The sequence below is a fragment of the Equus caballus genome, chromosome 15 (assembly GCF_041296265.1).
Source record: "Equus caballus isolate H_3958 breed thoroughbred chromosome 15, TB-T2T, whole genome shotgun sequence".
In the NCBI taxonomy this organism is placed as follows: Eukaryota; Metazoa; Chordata; class Mammalia; order Perissodactyla; family Equidae; genus Equus; species Equus caballus.
Genome location: NC_091698.1, coordinates 48549750 through 48570248, shown reverse-complemented (window position 1 = coordinate 48570248; position 20499 = coordinate 48549750). Strand labels below are relative to the sequence as shown.

The 20499-nt window shown below is 40.0% G+C and overlaps 1 protein-coding gene across 20 annotated transcripts in view; it reads right to left on the bottom strand.

Moving 5' to 3' along the window:
* Positions 1–20499, bottom strand: part of AAK1 (AP2 associated kinase 1) — a 165521-nt gene that overhangs the window by 85317 nt on the left and 59705 nt on the right. For all 20 annotated transcript variants that reach the window (XM_014731107.3, XM_070235343.1, XM_070235345.1 and 17 more), the window contains exon 3: positions 7829–7947. In XM_014731107.3, the coding sequence (XP_014586593.2) occupies positions 7829–7947 (119 nt within the window). The remainder of the gene's footprint in view (positions 1–7828; positions 7948–20499) is intronic.

Here is a 20499-nt window from a genome sequence, read left to right as displayed (position 1 = left end):
AATACATATATCAAAATAAAGTGCTAAGAGGGAAATTTACAGTACTAAATGTACATAATAAAGGAGAGGAAAAGTCTCAGTCAACAATCTAAACTTTCACCTCAAGTACCTAGGAAAAGAAGAGCAAAATAAACTTAAATCAAGCAGAAAGAACTAAGTACATTCACGCATCGCTTAATGATGGAGATATGTTCCAAGAAACATGTCATTAGGCAATTTTGTCACTGTGTGTAGAGTGTACTGAAGGGGAACAAAATTTGCCACCCCAAAATGTCTGGCTTTAACATGAGGATTATTTTAGGCTGATTATTTTTAAGAAACAAAAGACACAAACTTTCTTTGTTACCTCCCCCTTAACTGCCTTAAAGAATTCAGATAATAAAACCTGTCTCAGGAAGTGAGCTATCACCTTAGCATGACACAAACTAGGTGGTAGACAGGGAGGAATCTAGAAAAACCTGCTTGTTGGGTTCCCCTCTGTGTTCTTCTGTTTCTGTGTGGTCAAACACTTGTTTTCCAAACGTTTGCTCCTTTTCACCTACCTATGAATTGCCTTCCATCCCTTTGAAGTCCCTGACTCTCCCCACTTCCAACATCTTCTTTTGTCTTTAGCTGAGGATGGTATTTAATGTGAGGGTTTCAGCCATTTTGGCAAGTTACTATGTTTTCCTGGGTTTATCCTATGTATATATATTATTAAACTTTTGTTTGTCTTTCTCCTGTTAATCTGTCTCATGTCTATTTAATTCTTAGACCAGCTAGAAGAACCTAGGAGGGTAGAGGAAAATTTCTTCCTCTCCTACAGTACTTACACAAACCTAGATGGTATATAGTCTACTACACACCAAGACTATATCGTACTAATCTTGTGGGATCACTATCATATATGCGGTCTGCTCTTTCCTGAAATGTCATGTGGTACATGACTGTGTAAGAACAGCAATTGATGAAGTTGAAAATGGAAAAATAGAGAAAACCAATGAAACAAGATGGGTTTTTTAAAACATCAATAGATTTGGCAAATCAGTAGCAATACTGACAAAAAAAAGAAAAGATACAAATTGCCAATATCAGGAATGAAACAGGGGTTATCACCACAGACCCTGCACACATCAAAAGGATAATAAGAAAATATTACTAACAACTAACTCTACATGCATAAATTTGATAACTGAAGTGAAATGGACCAATTCCTCAAAAATACAAACTATCAAACCTCACCCAACATGAAGGAGATAATCTGAATAGCCCTGCTAACTATTAAGGAAACTGAAATTGCAATTTAATAACTCCCCCCAAAAATGTCTCCAGGCCCAGATGGTTTCACTGGAGAATTCCACCAAACGCTTAAAGAAGAATAAATACCTATTCTAAAAAATCTGTTCCAGAAGACAGAAGAAGGAACACTTCCCAATCCATGTTGAGACCAAAATTACTCTGATACCAAAACCAGGAAAAGACAGTTATAAAAAACAACTACAAACCATTATCCCTCATGCTGATAGACGCAAAAATGCTCATCAAAATATTAGCAAAAAGAATTCAACAATATATAAAAATAATTATACACCATGACCAAGTGGGAATTATTACAGGGATGTAAGTCTGGTCCAATATTTGGAAATCAATCAATATAATCCACTGTATTAAAGCTAAAGAAGAAAAATCACATGATCATATCAACCAATGCAGAAAAGATATTCGACAAAATTCAACACCCATTCATGATAAAAACTCCTAGAAAAATAAAAAATAGAGGGAACTTCCTCAAACAGATTTTTTAAAAAACTGTAAAAAACTACAGCTAACCTTATACTTAATAGTGAAAGACTTCTTTCCTCCTAAGATTGAGAACAAGGCAAGGATGTCTACTCAACATTCTTACCTAACATAGTATTGCAAGTGCTAGCCAGTGCAATAAGGTTAGAAAAGGAAACAAAAAGGATACAGATCAGATAGGAAGGAATGAAACTGCCCCTATTTGCGGATGACCTGATGGTCTGTATAGGAAATCCTAAGGAATCTAGAGAAAAATTCTCAGAACTAGTAAGCAAATTCAGCAAGGTTACAGGATACAAAATAAACAGAAAAATCAAGTGGTTTTCTACATACCAGCAATAAACACATGGACAACAAAATTAAACACTCAATACCATTTATAATTACTCAAAACAAAACAAAAACCTAGGTATAAATCTAAGAACATGTATAAAGCCTGTGTGGTGAAAACTTCACAATGATGATGAAAGAAATGAAAGATGTAAATAAATGGAGAGATGTATCATGTTCCTTTATTAGAAGACTAAACATAGAAAAGATGTCATTTCTCCCCAAACTGATATACACGTTTAACGAAATTCCTATCAAAATTCTAGGAAGACATTCTGTAGATACAGATTAGAGTATTCTAAAATTTATATGAAAAGATAAAAGAACTAGAATAGTTAAAACAATTTTGGGGGAGAAAAAGAAGCGGGAAAAATCAGTCTGATTTCAAGACTTATAAATCTACAGTAATCAAGGCTGTGTAGCACTGGTGGAAGGATAGACACACAGATTAACAGAACAGAATAGACAATATAGAAAGGTCTGGAAATGAACCCTCACAAATATGCCCAATTGATTTTTGACAAAAACATTCAATGGAGGAAAGATTGCTTTTTCAACAAATGGTGCTGGAGCAAATGGACACCCACAGACAACAAAACGAACTTCAACCTCAGTCTCACATCTTATATAAATATTAACTCAAAACGTATCACAAACTTAAATGTAAAATGTAAAACTTTTAGGGAAAAAAATAGGAGAAAACCTTTAGAATCGAGGGCTAGGCAAAGAGTCCTTAGAAATGACAGCAAAAACACGACCCACAAAAGGAAAAATTGATGAATGGGACTTCATCAAAATTAGAAACAAAACCAAACAAGAAGATCTTAGAAATTAAAAAGCTTGATAAATAAAAAATTCAACAAGATGGCTGGAATATAAAGCTGAGGAAAATTTCTGGAATGTAGAGGAAAAAAGACAAAGAAATGAAAAATAAAGAGGAGAAAACAAAAAATTCGAAAATCGATTCAGGAGAACCAACATCCAAATAATAGCAATTTCAGGCAGAGGGGACACAGAAAAGGAAATCATCAAATGAGACAAACTAAAATTCCCCACAACACAAGGATATGAGTTTCTAGATTAAATGAGACCACCAAACACTTAACATAATAAATAATAAATGCACACACCAAAGTATATCACCAAGAAATTTCAGAACGCTGTAAACAAAGAAAAAATTTATAAATTTCTGGGGAGAAAAAATGAGTCACACTCAAAGGACCAGGTATTAGAATGACCTTGGACTTCCCAAGCACAACAATGAAAGCTAAAATATTATAGAGCAATGCTTCATGTATCTGAATGAAATGATTTCCAGCCCAGAATTTTATACACAAGCTACATATGAGTGTAAAAGAAAGACACTTCCAGACCTTACATGGTCTCAAAAATTTACCTACCATGCCTCAGGAAACTGGATAAGCTCCACCAAAACAAAGAAGTAAAGCAAAAAAAAGAGAGACCAAGGGAATCCCTAGGAAATTCCAAGACTATAAATTAGTCCTAGAGAGCAACTAACATAGATTCCATCAAGTCAGAAGCCTGAGAGACTTTTTCAAGAAGATAAAACAGACGGAATACTAACTGTTTAAAAGAATTAAAAAAATAATTTATGCAACTTGGGGAGAGTTTGGGATTAAATCAGTGAAAAGTACACAAAAAACTAAGACAAAAAACCCCAAAAAACAGCCAAAACAACCCTAAGGAAAAAGAACAAAGCTGTAGGCATCACACTCCCTGATTTCAAAATATACTACAAAGCTGTAGTAATCAAAACAGCATGGTACTGGCACAAAAACAGACATACAAATCAATGGAACAGAATCAAGAGCCCAGAAATAAACCCACACATCTACGGACAGCTAATTTTCTACAAGGGAGCCAAGAACATACAATGGAGAAAGGAAAGTCCCTTCAATAAATGCCGTTGGGAAAACTGGACAGCCACATGCAAAAGACTGAAAAGTACACCATTAGCTCACATCATACACAAAGATCAACCCAAAATGGATTAAAGCTGAAGGTAAAACCTGAAAACATAAAACTTCTGGATGAAAACACAGGCAGTATGCTCTTCGACACTGGTCTTAGCAGTATCTTTCTGAATATCATGTCTCACAAGGAAAGGGAAACAAAAGAAAAAATGAACAAATGGGACTCCATTAAACTAAAAAGCTTCTAAACAGCAAAGGAAAGCATCAACAAAACAAAAAGACAACCTAACAACTGAGAGAAGGTATTTGCAAATCACACAACAGATAAGGGGTTAATATCCAAAATATATAAAGAACTCATATAACTTAACAACAAAAAAACAAACAACCCAGTTAAAAAATGGGCAAAGGGTCTGAACAGACATTTTTTCCAAACAAGATATACAGATGGCCAACAGGCACATGAAAAGATGTTCAACATCACTAATTATTAGGAAGTTGCAAATCAAAACTACAGTGAGATATCACCTCACTCCCGTCAGAATGGCTATAATTAACAAGACAGGAAACAAGCATTGGAGAGGATGTGGAGAGGAGGGAACCCTCGTACACTGCTGGTGGGAGGGCAAACTGGTGCAGCCACTATGGAAAATAGGCATGGAGATTCCTCAAAAAATTAAGAATAGAACCACTATCTGATCCTGCCATTCCACCTCTGAGTATTTACAACATGAAAACAAGAATGCAAAAAGATGTTTGCACTCCCTATGAGCCCTGAAGCATGGTTCACAATAGCCAAGACTTAGAAACAACTTAAGTGTCCATCAAGGGACGAATGGATAAAGAAGCTGTGGTATATATGCATAACAGAACACTACTCAGCCATAAAAAAGGATGAAATCTCGCCATTTGCAACAACATGGATGGACCTTGAGGGTAGCAAGTTAAGCGAAATAAGTCAGGTGGAGAAAGACTAATACTGTATAAGTTCACTCATAAGTGGAAGATAAACAAACAAAAACACAGATACAGAGATTAGATTAGTGGTTATCAGAAGGGAAGGGGGGAGGGCAAAAGAGGTAATAGGGCACATGTGTATGGTGATGGATGGTAACTAGTCTTTGGGTGGCGAACGTGATGCAGTCGACACAGAAATCGAAATATGATGATGTACACCTGACCTTTATATAATGTTATAAACCAATGTTACCTCAATAAATAAAATTTTCAAAAAAAACCACCACAATTACTAATTCCAGTGAAAAGAGAGTTATACAGGAAAGGAAGGGTAATCATAGTGCACTAGGAGATTTGGCAGGAATCATGTTTTCTTACATAACAATATAAAAACTAATATTAGTATAACTAACATATTGCCAAAACTTACAGCTATTTTGGAAGAATGGGAGATGAGAATAATGCAAGTATTTGGAGAAAAGGGCATGCATGGGATGAAAGAGAGCTAAATTCTTACTTTCCATAGTATATAATCCCTAAAATGGAGGGAAAAAAATCAAGAATTAGCAATATCAACATGTTACTTAGAAATATATCAAATGAATCAACTGAAAGCGGTTGCCTCTGGGACCTTGAAATGGCATAGGAGGACCCCTCAGGGAACCGCTTGATGTTTTCTGTAGCAAGTTTAGCTCACCCATTTGAGTATTTAAGTTTTAAAAAGATATAAACTAAATTCAAAACTAAACTCACAGCTTATACATGGCTGGGCCAGAACTTGAACCCATGTAATTTAATTCCTAATCAGGTCCCATTAATTTGTGAGCTCCTAAGGGGCCTGCGTCTTCTTAGTTACAATACTCCGACGCCTGCCTAGCAGAAAGTAAGCCCTCAGACATGTTTCTGAATGAGCAGGAGAAAGTTAGAGTGGGAGTACCTTCATGACACCAGAAAATGAATGAGAAGGGCATTCCAGGCAGAAGAAACAGCCGAATCAAACATAAAAAATGGAGTGTGAGCGCTAAGCAAGGAAGAGGCAAGGTGGGAGGAGGAGGAATAAGAAGCAGCATGCAAAAAACCCACTGGGTGGATGAAGGGAAATACCCTGAGAATGGTCGTCTGGAGCTGTGTGGCAGGGCAGTGGGAGGACACTCTGGTGCCTTGCAGACAGATCCATGTGGCCCTGACTGTATGCATATGAGCCTTGGGGTTTTTTTGTTTATTTGCAATGATGACAGCCACACTTATCTCCACCTACAGTTCCCTCCCAAATGGTTTCAGATTTCTAGAATCCAAAGTAGTACCAGGCTCTCTAAAATTCTGAGTTCTTCTTCTACAGTGCAACTAGTTACTCTAAGTACCCACTGAAAGGGCAACCCCACAGGGGGTCGGCAGGGGCAAGCAAAGCCTGGTGGGACCCCTACAATGCCACCCTCACTCATTCTTTGGACCTCTTTTTGCTCTTTACAAAAGCATGAAAATCCAGGGCACAAAGGAATCATCACCTCTTGGTGAACATATGCATCTGCTATTAGATTATTCATACATTCATTTCATCCAAAGTTTATTAAGCATTTACTTTATGTCAAGCAGCGTGCTGGAATATACAGTTTCTGATTTTAAATAAATTACTTTCTGAAGGCAGAATTACTTATAAAACAAGAAAAGCAATATAATTGGCAAACAAAAGTACTGTGGAAACACAATGGAATAAAAGACCATTTAAAAAAAAATTTTATGTATAATGTGAAACAGAGGTGAAAGAGACAACTCTAACAAACTCCCATATACCCATCACTCAGCTTTGACCATAATCAACTAATTGTCGATCTTGTTTCTCTTCTAAATCCACTCATTAGCTTCAAGACATCATATTATTTCATCCACGAAGATTCCAGCATATACCTCTACCAGATAGGGACTCCCCTTGCTCTTTCTCCCCAAATCCCCCGAGTACATAGTTGTATATTTTAATTGTGGGTCCTTCTAGTTGTGGCATGTGGGATGCCACCTCAGCATGGCCTGATGAGTGGTGCCATGGCCGTGCCCAGGATCCGAACCAGTGAACCCTGGGCAGCCGAAGTGGAGCGCACAAACTTAACCACTCGGCCACAGGGCCGGCCCCATCTTTCTTTAAACATAGTATGAATCTGAATCTTGAAAACTGAGTAATCATATAGCCCTGTGTAACCACTACTCAAAACAAGATGTAGAACATTTCTATGGCCCAGAAAGTTCCCACATGCCCCTCCTAGTCAATTTCCCACACCTAGATCACCGATTTCTGATTTCTATTACCAAAGATCACTTTTGCCTGTTCTCGGACTTTTAGAATGAAATCATAGAGTATATACGAGTAAGAAGTTTCTAGGCCAAAAAAAGAAAAAAAGCATTCCAAGTGGAAAGAACCACATGTACAAAATTTAAAGGCGTGGTAAGAGATGTTCACAGAAGAGTTTGAGAGGGTTGAAAACTGGTTAGGAACTAATAAAAAGAGAAGACTGGAAGAAGAGGTTCATTGGAAAGCTAGAGTTTCCAGACTAAACTCCAGTTAACTCTGGGAACCAAGTTGTTAAATTAACTTTTCCCAATGCCCAAAACTATTTCTCTAAACTGAAAACTGGTCAGTTCTCTCAACATGCTTCTTTCTCCTCAACCCTCCAGCTGAGGGTGACCAAGGCAGGAGCAGCATCCTACACCCCATGGCTGTTCACTCCCACCTCTGTCATCTCAGCGAAGGGAACAAGCCCCTCTTGGCTTTCTTATGAGAGGGCACAGTCTCTCCCCCATTTTAAACAAGCAGTCTCTAGTCTGAAAGGCAGCCTTACCATTATCTGGATTTCTCTCTTGCACACCTGGAGATCATGCTCATTGTTGACAAACATGCGTTTCAAGGCACATTTCATTCCATTGCTTGTCCTCACCAGAAACACGATAGCAAATCCACCTGTGAGAGAAACACACATACAAGCTCTTTTGAGTCATGTTAAAGAAATGAGTCAGATGACTATGGTGGCTACAGGTTGTTGCCGTCACTGTTAAAGGTAGTGATGCCATCGTCAGCCAATCCTAGGGCTGGCCTGGCGTAGAAGACATTCTTAGATTCTGGGGACTCAGAGGTATTACTCGCGGGATTGGGTGGCAAGAGTCAGAGAAATTGTTGCTAAACACCTGTCTCAGGAAAAAGGAAGAATAGTAATTATCTTCCAAAGAACCTACAAATCAACAGATGAACAAAGAGATGAAAGAAAAAGAACCAGCTACACTCCAACCACTGTCCTAGGCACTTTGAGCTCTTGTTTAATTCTTACTACAATCCCGTGAGGCTGGGTGTTATTCTTCTCTTTAAGGCAACAATTACTAGCTGGAGAATTCTTAAATGCTGTGAATTTGTTACACCTTAGCATTCCACAAATCCTTTGAACTCCTAACCTGGACCTCACTCCCCAAACACTGCATGAGGGGCCCAGTGCCATTGTTAACAGGGATTATAAACAGATAAAGCAGAGCAAAGCTGTCCAAGTTGAAGGCTTTGGGATAAGCAGTAGTTATACTGGACACTTAGCCCATGTGCCTGCTTGTATACCTTCATAATTTAGCTTGAACTACACTGTGCATTGATTGTGGATAGCAAAAATAAAAACATCACTAGGCTGTTCTTTGCACAGAGGTGACCACTAATTGGATGGAGGTGAATACAGAGGTAAGTCATCAGTACAGGAACTCAGCTTGAGGTTATGCTGTAGTATTGGGGCTGGCAGCCATATGCAAAGTCAGAGCTGCCAGAGCACAGCAATGGTTACAGAGACCTCAGGCCTAAGACAGAGAAGACTTGGGTCCTGACCGTGTCACTCTAACCCCTCTGAGGACCAGCGGCACTTCAGTACCTGTCCATCGATGTTCATGGCATTTTCTGTTGTATCTTTACAATAATTATTCTTTTTCAAGTCAGCCTGAATAAGTTTCTGTTCCTTGCAACCAAAGAGAGCTTTAATCACAAAGCACTGCTGCATGTTTTCATAAAATACATACATAATTTTGTGTCAAAAAAAATTTTTTAATGGGTTCAAACGTTCCAAATGTGCATTTTGATAATGATTTACTAGAGATGACCCGTTTGTATATTTCCTATAACTATGTTCTTCTCTAGTACTCACATAAACACTAAAATTTACCACACAATATTTAATTTCAACTGTCATCGCTCTAATTTTTTTTTTTAAAGATTTTACTTTTCCTTTTTCTCCCCAAAGCACCCCCGGTACAAAGTTGTGTATTTTTAGTTGTGGGTCCTTCTAGTTGTGGCATGTGAGAAGCTGCCTCAGCATGGCTTGATGAGTGGTGCCACAGCCACGCCCAGGATTCAAACCAGCGAAACCCTGGGCAGCCAAAGCAGAGCACAGGAACACACAGGGTTGGCCCCTCTAATTTTTTTTTTCTTGAGGAAGATTAGCCCTGACCTAACATCCGCCACCAATCCCTCTTTTTGCTGAGGAAGACTGGCCCTGAGCTAACATCCGTGCCCATCTTCCTCTACTTTATATGTGGGATGCTGCCACAGCATGGCTTGACAAGCAGTGCTAGGTCCATGCCCAGGATCTGAACCGGTGAACCCCAGGCTACCAAAGAGGAGTCACACAAACCCAACTGCCACGCCACCGGGCCAGCCCCTAATTGCTCTAATTTTTGTATATCAATAACACTTTCCATTTTCTTGTAAAACTTTAAAGTCCACTTACACAGCTCAATTGTCAATTTTAATTATAAAATGCTGTGTATTTAACAACAAAAAAATTTTTTTAACCCTAGCATGCATTGACTAGTAGAGGTCTTACACAGACCAAAAACAATCTCAATTTTAAGGTGCATATTTTTTAGATTTTTAATTTTTAGGATATCAGAATTTTTCTTACAATATGTCCATTTAATGAAGTACTATTTGTCTTCCTTTTTCCCCAAAAAAAAGCTATTAAATTCATGATGTGTCTTACAACCAATTAGAATTGGGGTAAATTATAGTATAAATTATAAAATTTCTATGTATAATTGTTTTGTGAACAGCCCGAATATTTATTTTATAAATATTTTGATTAAAAAAAAATCAGAGAACTACGGACTTTGCACTGGTAGTGCTCCTAGGGAGCGCTAAATCCAAGCATTCTGCTTTATGGGTGGAGGAACTGAGTGAGGCTTAGGAATCCCATGGCCAGTTATGAGTAGAACCTGGAACAATGTCACTTTCCTAATTGTCCAAAAAATGTTCTTTCCACTTCACTTAGAGAAAACTATGCAACATCCCTGACAGTGCTAACAGTGCCGCAGAATAAAAGCTGGGAGAACAAAAATTGGGAATGGCTATTTCCTACAGCTTTGTGATACATGGCACCACTAAAGGACAAGGCCACCCTTTCAGAAGTAGGGCGATGATGCAGCGATTTGAGATAACTGCCACCAGATGGGAGCAGTGTAGTTTTCTTTGCCAGGTGGCAAGATGATTTTCCAGCCAAGACTGAAGAAATGGGTCAGATGCCTACCACGTGATCCAGGCAAGTATAACTCATTGAGAGGCGCTGGCCCAGATTCTCAAAGCCCATGACCATCATAAATCTAAAGGCAAAGCAACGAACCACTACACTTAACGTAGATGGAACCATGTTATTAAGCATCTATGCCCATACAAGGGCTTATCTGCAGGTGAGAAGCATTTAAATCAGGGCTCCTTAACCATGAGGATCAAAACTGAAGCCTGATAGGATTTGTCAATTTAAAGATGTTGGCCACTATCATTGTGTAGTTGACCAAATGGAGATATAAATTACCAGCTTAGATGATAGACAGAAGACAGCACCACAAGGCACTTCTCCAGCACAGGTCTACCACATGGATAAGAGTAATAAGATTCTCAGCCACAAGCTAAACAGCATTCAGGCTATTGCAGAAGGCGGCAGCTATGAGACTGTCTATAGAGATACTTACTTCAGATCAAGCGGCATCCCAAGACCTTGATTAAATGGACAAATCTAAAGCTGAGTTAAGGATGTTCGGATAGAGGTAAGAAAAGCTAACATTCAGTCGAGCCTGTGCTAGTCTCTCTGCCTACTAGCATTTTTTGAAATGCTAAGATAATCTCCATTATTTTATTGGAATGCATTTTTGGGGAAAATCCATGAATTTATTGAAGCACAAAGAGAAAAATGATCCAATCATTATTTGAGATAAGCAACTGAAACAGGCAGGACAATTGTGACACATACACACTTCTGCCTATTAAATATGTAGGAATTTTTTTTTTACTTCCATAAAGAAACATACTTTCTCCCACTTCCCCTAAAATAGATCACACTCTTGGTCTAATTTTCTCATAATTTTTGATGATGTGGATGGGTACTTACCACTCACTATGAGTTTAGAGATTTTGTCTGTTTGGTTCCCCTCTGTATCCCCATGCCCTAGAATAGTGCCTACACATCACAGGCACTCAAAAACGAATTAACTTTCCTCTAATGTTACCACAGAGAATAGAAAATGCTACAGAGAGTGGTGGAGACTGTGGGAAACTCAAGCATATGGCCATGGAAAGGAACAGCTACTACACAACTCCAGGTAATTGCTGCCACGTAGGATTATGGACCCAATTTTATCAGATCTGCTAATTTCCAAAAATAAGCTGGAAACCTGAAACTTTATGTGAAATTTCCAGATTTAAACACTGGCAACAAGTCACATTTTAAATTAACGTTAGACAGGCCAACACTGTAGAGGCTAAAGAAAACACATCTGAAAGGCTTTAGAGAGTCTCTGAGCCTACAGTTTTCTACCTCAGATCTAGTCTAACCACATCATTTTACTGACGGGCAGGGAGGTGAAGTGACACAGCCGGAGTTACACAAGTTAAAAGATGACATGCAAATAAAATCCAAAAATATATATATTAGCTCACACATGGGTTATCACAGTTCTCGCGTTTCTTCCCTGAAGAGCAGGTTATGGAACATTCCCCCACCCCCATTCCCAAGCATTTGTGTATGACTTTATACTTTCTTAAAGACATTTCAAAATAAACTATTTCATTTACATTTTCACAATAATCAAATGAGGTAGATGAGCTACCTATTGTCCCCATTTGCTCAACAGGCAAAAGATGTAGAAAGATTAAGCTCCTTTCACAAGAACACACAGACATAGTTAGTGCTAGAGCTCAGACTAGATCCCTCATCTTTTTAACTCTTTCTTTTTAAATCAACGTTATATATAATACAATGCACTCTTCTAAGTGTAAAGTTTAATGCATTTTCACAACTGTACTGTCATGCACTGTATAACGATGTTTCGGTTAACAACGAGTCACATGTATGACGGTGGTCCATTAAGATTATTACCATAGAGCTTAGGTATATAGTAGGCTATACCATCTAGGTTTCTGTAAATACACCTTACGATGTTTGCATAAAAATGAAATTGCCTAATGATGCATTTCTCAGAACACATCCCCATCATTAAGTGACACATGACTATATACACTCTTGTAACCATCACCACAATCAATCCATCACTTCAAACAGTTCCTCCTCCCTCTCTGTAGGCATCTCCCCTCCCTCCCACACCACCTCATATAACTACTGACTTGCTTTCTACCCTAGAGATGAGTACTGCTTGCTCTAGAATAAATAGAATCATACAGTATGTACTCTTGTGTCTAGCTTCTTTCCTCCAGCATAATATTTCTGAGATTCATCCTCATTGTTATATGTATCATTAGTTTGGTTTTTTGAAAATTGCAAACTAGTATTCCATTGTATAGATATTCCACAATTAGTTTACCCAATCATCTGTTGAAAGACATTTATTCAAATGTTTCTAGCTTTTGGCTTTTAATATAAACAACATGTTCATATGGAAGTCCTTTTGTTGTGGATACAGGTATTTATTTCTCTTAAGTAAATACCTAGGGATGAAATTGCTGGATCAATGGTAAGTGTATATTCAGGTTTATAAGAGACTGCTAAATAGTTCTCCACAGTGGTTGTACCATTTCACACTCCCAGCAGCCACACAAGAGAGTTGTTCCACATCCTCACCAACACTTGGTATTATCGGTCTTTTTATTTTAGTCATTCTAATGAGTGTGTAGTGATATTTCATCATGGTTTTAATTTGCATTTCCCTACAGATCCTTCATCATTTAAACTCCTAGGATTAACTGCTTCCCACCAATTTCCTGATAAAAGGCTTTCATAAGCCTAGGATCATAGAGTCACCAAGAAATTACTGAGATAACTTGGACTTCTACCTCTCAAACAAAGATGACACAAGTGCCTAGTTCTCTCCAAGAAGAAGAAGACAAGTGAGAATTTGTAATACACAGAGGGAGATTACATAATCTCGAAAATCTCTTTCAACTCTGACATCAACAAAAGATCAAGCAGAGGCACTGATATCTAGAATATACAACTATGGACGGGGGCGAGGGGCTTTGGGGAGAAGAAGAAGAAGAAAAAAGAAAGAAGACTGGCAACAGATGTTTAATAAAGATGGTCAATCTTTATTAAAAAAAAAAAGATCATGGTCTCAACACCATTATCACAACTAAAACTTTTTAAACAAAACCTCCTCTTAATCATGATTTTCAAGAACAGCAATGGGGCTTTTGAAGAACTAAGTGTAGTACCTTCCCTGGTTTTGTCTCAAGTACTGAATCACGCTAAATGGTACCAGGCTCCAGGGGCTGTTCTGAATGAATCAAGACACCAGTGACTTCCACTTAGCAAGGAAAAGTGAGGGATGGGGGAGGTAAGGTGAGCAGGAAGAGGAGAAAAACACCAAACTGATTATCTCAGTAGTGATATGCACAGAGATGGGAAACAGCTGGGCAGACAATGAGAATGATTAGACCCAGGACTATGAGACAAAGAAGCCCAACATGGTGCTGAGACAGGGTTTCTGGATTTGCTGCCAAAGAGGTTTTGGTGGATATTTTAAAATCGGGGCTGGATTCTAGGCACTAAAATCTGTGCCTGCTTATTTCCTGCAGTGAAAGGAAACTTCATTTCCTAACATCAGTCCCATCTACACCTTTAGGAATGGCTTCCACCTGTCTGAGATGAAAGGAGACACAAACCAAAGGAGTCAGAGGATTCTAAAATGAGGAAAACCTCATCCAGACCCATATTCTGCTCCTGTCTTCCACTTTTCTACCCTACAAACTCTTCGTTTCTCTTTTAAAATAAGGTTTAACCCAATGAATGCTGTTTACTTAATGCAGTTTCTCTTTGAAATACATGAGAAAGAAAAACAAGCATAAAATAAATAGCATACTGAGTCTTTTCTAAAGAATAAGATGGAGAATCCAGTTAAATTTATCTGAGAATTCATCTGTGAGATGTAAAAGAAAGGCAACACCGGACAAGGTACTGGACCCCTTTGGCCTCCATTTCCTCAACTGCAGAAATTAAGACAAAAATAGTGGTTTTTAAACCGGGCTCCTCAGAGCTCTAGGATTACTGGAGGTACTTCAGTGGCCCCATAAGGAAACAACGACTCCACTTAAGGGTAGGGCTCTGCACACAGCTTCCTGTTATCTGTTTAAGATTAATTCTGAAAAAGATGCTAGAAAAAAAAAAGGGGGACAACTCTGCTTTAAAGAAGAAGAAAAAAGTACCCAAAGAACATTCTGCAGCTCTATGTAAAAGTATTTTATAAAGAATAGAGGACTACGCTACTGCAAGTCATGCCCTTACTACATGCCTCCTGCAGACAGAAATGTGTACAGGCAGCTCCTGGGGAGGCGCGCTGTGCCACCACATCCACTTTACACTCACCGTGCAGTATTCCCTTAGAGTCTGTGGCTCAGACAAGCCACAACCTGCCCGAGGCCCTGTCCTCTTACCTGTCAAGGATGGCTGAGATCCACCTCACAGCTTTGGGGAGGATTACATGATAAGCAAAGCACTTAACACAGAGGAGGTATGTGATGAATACAGGTGTTCCCTCTCTCCCTACCCCCACCCCCACCACCAAATCCTTTGTATCTATATGATACTTGACTTATCATAAAGTTCTAAATTTGAAATATCTTTTCAAGATCAAGAGCGAAAACCCACATGCCTTCAGGGCCAGGCAGATCATCTAAAGGAGGAAAACAGTTCGAGTATAACAAAACATATAGAGGGAGTCCCATGAGACAGACTCACTGTCAGGGAGATCACGGGGAAGGGCAGGGACTGCGCAAAGTGGAGAGCGCATGCCGCAGCTCGTGGGGAGCCTCTCCTCAACTCAGCCAATTGTTGGCATGAAGGAATGTGGGCTGAGAGTTGCCAAGTTTTTTGATTTCCAAGAGAAGCTGGATTTTTAGGTGAAATCTCCTGATTTTTAAATCCAGGCAATAAACTTTTTAAAAAGTCTCTTAAACTCTATGCAAGTTAAGGAAAACCTCTTTCTAGGCTAGGACTGTACTAGACAGACCTGCTTCAATCTTTAGGAGAGCCTTGTGAATTAAGCGGGGCATGTATTGCTATTTCCCTCTGACTGGCTGGGAAACTGAGGAACAGAGAAAAGCCTAAGTAGTCTCCCTAGTACTGCCGCTTGGTTACAGGACCAGGGCTAGAATCCAGGTGTGCCAAGTCCTGGCCCTCACCTTGGTCCACTCTCTCATGCTGCCGTCCCCTCCCTTCAGCAGCAGACCATGCAGGAACACCTCCATTACCAGGGAAGGTAAGAGAAAAGACACAGTGAAAGGCAAGGGAGGCTGACCAAAGCTCTGCCTTTCCAGCTGACTGGGAGGGAGAGAGTCCTCCTTACAGTGAGAACCTGGTACACAGTCTGCAGTGTTTGTCACTCCCGTGACGACCAAGAGGCTAACAGACACCCATCTACAATTTATTCACAATGAAGACAACTTTGCCAAAAGTTTCAGAAGGAACAAAAATTTTCAAAACTCTGGAACAGATGGCAAGGAGCACAGCAAAGATTTCACAGGAAAAAAGGTCAATCTGAAGCATTTGTCAACACTGATTTCAGTGGGGACTTGAGGTCTGTTTTTTTTTAACATCAATCTCTCCTCACTTGCCTCAAATTAAAAATCACCATGTGCCAGCTCCTTCTGGGGAACATGTCAAAGCAGTCCTTTTCCCAGGGAGAAAGAACACCCAGATGGGGGGTGACTTGAGGTATTCAACTTCCTCTCTCCCCATCGGGAGCTGTGGGCACCAAGTCAGAGGCTGGCAAACCCTGGCAGTGGTAGACAAACATCAACAGAACCCAATCAAGGCCACAGCCTAGGCTGAGCATGAGGTGGCTGGCAATCGCTTCTTCCTTTCTAGGTCTGTAACAATTAGGGAGCATCTCCACTTCAGGGGGTCCTCTTTATGGGCTTGCTAAGAGTCTTCAAAAAAAAGAGAAGACATTTCCAAGGAAGACACCTGCCTGCCTGGAACAAGAGGTTAGAGTTTAAGACATCAAGCTGGCTCACAGACACCACAGGTTTGTGAATTACTAAATACACAACCAAAGCACCTTGGGCCTGGGGCTGTCAACAGCTACGGCTGACTGCAAGAGGGCCTTTCCCAGAGCTACTCTGACCACCTTCACTGTACTATTACCCTAGGATTAGCTATTTGGTAGATGTAGAGAGAAGTGATGAGACATAGGGCCATGTTCTTTGTTCACTGAAATCCACTGAGCAGCTTCCCCAGGTCAGGCTGAGCCATTTTCTGTTCTCTATACTACCGCTAGGGTGATCTTTTAAAACAGAAATTGAATATTATTCACCTGTTTGAAACTCCTCAGTAGCTTCTCACCTTTCTTAGAACAAAACTCTGAATGCTGACCATGGCTTGCAAGGCCCTATGTGATGCAATGAGATCTCTCTTTTCTCCAGCCTCATTCATACACCATGGCCTTTCGCTGCTCACTCTGTTCCAGCCGTAATCGCCTTCTTTGCTCCTCAATGTTGCTTACACTCCACCCAACCTAAGGATTTCTGTGCCCGCTTCTCCCTTTGCCCTCTTCACCTCATTCCTGGCCTCACCAGCTCCTACTGGTCATTCTTCAGGTTTCAGGCTGATTGTTACCTCCGTGGGTGAGCCCTCCCTGACTGCCCCTGGCCCCCAGCCCTTCTTCTGTTTAGGTCAAGTTCCTTGTTATGCATGTTCCCTCTATTTTTCCTTCAGGACACATAACTAAACATTTAGGTGGGTAATTCCTGGTTTGATGCCTTCTTCCCCTGAACCCTGTAAACTGCACAAGGTCAGGCACAATGACTGACTCACTAAGCCCTCTGTCACCCAGCACATTGTCCACCACATAAACGGTACTCAGGTGTTCATTACACAAAGTGTTTGCCTGCTACCATAAAAAATACCGGCCCCCCACCCCCCGCAAAACAAAACAACAAAAAGCACTACCCAGTCCCCCGCCTTTCAGAAGGTTAGACTCTAGTTTGGGATAGAAGGATCATACTTTGAGAGAACACCCTCTCAGTGATAAAGTAGTCTACCCCTCCTGAGAAAAAGCCTGAGCACACAGCCTGGCATGACGGAGAGTGGAGTGAGACTACAGCTGACTGGACAACTTCCTGGGGCAATATGCTCAAGGCATAGCTTTATGGAGAGCTTTAGAGAAATCCCTGTTACCGTCACGAGTGACACTTGTTCTGTACACGATCCCTTCTCTTAAAAATAACACTTGAGCTGGAAATGAAAACCTTCTTCAGTTTAGAAGGAACAGAAATCAAGCATCCCCACAGTCAATCCTGCATTGTCCCTCACCTGAAGGAGTGGCAGCCCTCTCGGGCATGAATTGTGCTCACCCCTCAAGCCACTGGTGCCAGCCATCTTCTCATAAGTGGTGTGCAAACAAATAAAGTGGCTGAGGTCAGCCAGATAGAGCGGCATCCGTGCCTAGATTTGTCAGCCCCACAGCGCAGACACCCAAACTCTGGCTCTAATCATTTCCACCAAGACTTGAGGTGGGCGACTGGTCCACATTCTCCAGAGCACAAGCGGGGTTTCAGCAAAGCCGAAGTTTGGCTGACATTCTCTCAGCTCCCAACTGTTAATTCCAAAGCATTCCACTTTAACTTCATGCTTCAAAGCTTACTTCGTTTTCTACAGTAAGCATTTACTGCTTCAGTAGTAAGATCAGGTTAACTAGAACTGTTCCAGAAAGAGCATTTTCTAGAGTGGTTATTTGAGCTCAGCAGCCAGGTTAAGCCATGTCTTCTGTTCTACTGGGATACACACTGACATCAATGGTACCTAATATAAAAGTGTTCAACTCTTTACGTTTCCCTAGAGCTGATCTCCAGACACAACTGCTTTTTGCAGGTCATCCTAATCTGCCTCAACCCTCCCAGTTCTGAGAGGAGATGAACTCTCATCCTGGAAAGCAGGATGACATTTTCTCAGCTCCCAACTGTTAATTCCAGAGCATTCCAATTTAACTTTATGCTAAAGCCTTTCCGCTGAGGTTCAGGATGTCTGACCGCACTACCCTTCACCATCATCCACTAGCACCAGTTCACAGTCTCCTCCCCACCCCAACTCCTGCCATCACCCAAGCTGACTTTTCAGAGTTAACAATTCTATCCCCTAAACCTCTCCAGACTTCATCCCTTCTACTCCATCTTGATGCTCCTTCACACTCTCCTCTTTTCTTACCAGAAGAACAAAAATAGAGTCCTAAGCTTTCTGTGCCTCAGATCGCTTTCTCTTCTAAAACACATAGCTAATAACTCCTCTTAAAAGTATTCATTAGTTCTCCAAACGCAGAATGAAGTCCAAATTTCTTAACACAGAACATAAGAATCTTTATATTTTATCCCATTTTATTATGAAAAATTTTAAACACATAGTAAAGCTGAAAAGATCACACTGCAAACATCCATAAACTTACCACCTAGGGTCTACAGTTGTTAACATTTTGCTATATTTGTTTTATCACATATTTATCATCCATTACGCAAATATCAACTCATCTCATTTTTTTTTTTTTTACAGATTTTATTTTTTATTTTTTTTCCTTTTTCTCCCCAAAGCCCCCCAGTACATAGTTGTATATTCTTTGTTGTGGGTCTTTCTAGTTGTGGTATGTGGGACGCTGCCTCAGCGTGGCCTGATGAGCAGTGCCATGTCCGCGCCCAGGATTCGAACCAATGAAACACTGGGCCGCCTGCAGTGGAGCGCGTGAACTTAACCACTCGGCCACGGGGCCAGCCCCAACTCATCTCATTTTTTATGCATTTCCAAGTAAGGTGCACACCTCAGTGCACTTCACCCTAAACACTTCAGCATGCCTCTCCTTAACTAGTGTTCAGAGTTCATGGTTCTTCTAGCGGGTGGGCATAGGGGTAGAAATATAATTTATTTACAGTGAAATGTACAAATCTTAAGTGTATTATCGCATGAGTTTTGATAAATGCATATACTCACGTAATCCAAACTTCTATCAAGATATAAAACCTTTCCATCACACAGAGAGTTCCCTAATGCCCCTTTCCAGACAACCCCACCCTCATATCCCACCTGGAGGCAACCACTGTTCTGATTTTTTCATCTATTACTAATTTTGCCAGCTTTAGAACTTCATATAAAAGGAATCTCATGGTCTGTGCTTTTTTGTGTAAGGATCTTTTACTCATTGTAATAATTTATATTGTTGAGTGTATGGGGTGGTTTGTGAATTTTATTGTTGACTAGTATTTCATTATTTGAATAAACCTGTTTATCCTTTCTCTTAGAGATATTTGGGTTATTTCAAATCTGTAGCTATTATGAAGACAGCTCTACATGCATTCTTGTACAAGTCTTCTTGTGTCATGTTTTTACTTGTCTTCGTAAATACCTAATACCTCAGAGTAGAAGTGCAGCGCCACTGGGGAGATTTAATTTTACAAGAAACTTCCAGACCTTTTTCCAAAGTGGTTGTATCGTTTTATACTCCCACCAACAACATATGACAGTTCCAGACCCTTTACAATGCGAATGCTGCCCTGTCCTCGCCCAGCTCCAGCTCTCAGTTCGCTCTCCTCTACCACCAAGCTTTCAGAACTTCAACCTTTTCGCTGCTTTCCTCCCAGCCACATGCTATTACCACTCCCTGGAATATCCTATCCCAATCTTCTCCTGGATAAAAGGAGTTTAAGATTTTAAAATAACACCTCTTCTGTGAAGTTTTCCCTGTCCCTGACAATCACCCCCAGGCTTTCCTGTTACCATACATTTGGCCAGTACCTCTACTGTTGCACTTATCATGAGATATTGTGATTCTCTGTGATACGTTAATCTCTTCACTAGATAGGCTAAGGAAAAGAGGGAGCCACTCTTTTCTGCCTCAGGTAGAAATGTTACTTATGTTATCATAAGTAACAAAACACTTTATGATATACTATATGATACTTTATAAAGTATTTTTTTACATACAGCATACTACATATACTCTGTATACTTTATGACACTTTAATGTTATCGTTAAACGCTACTTTAAGAACTTTGAATACTGTGAC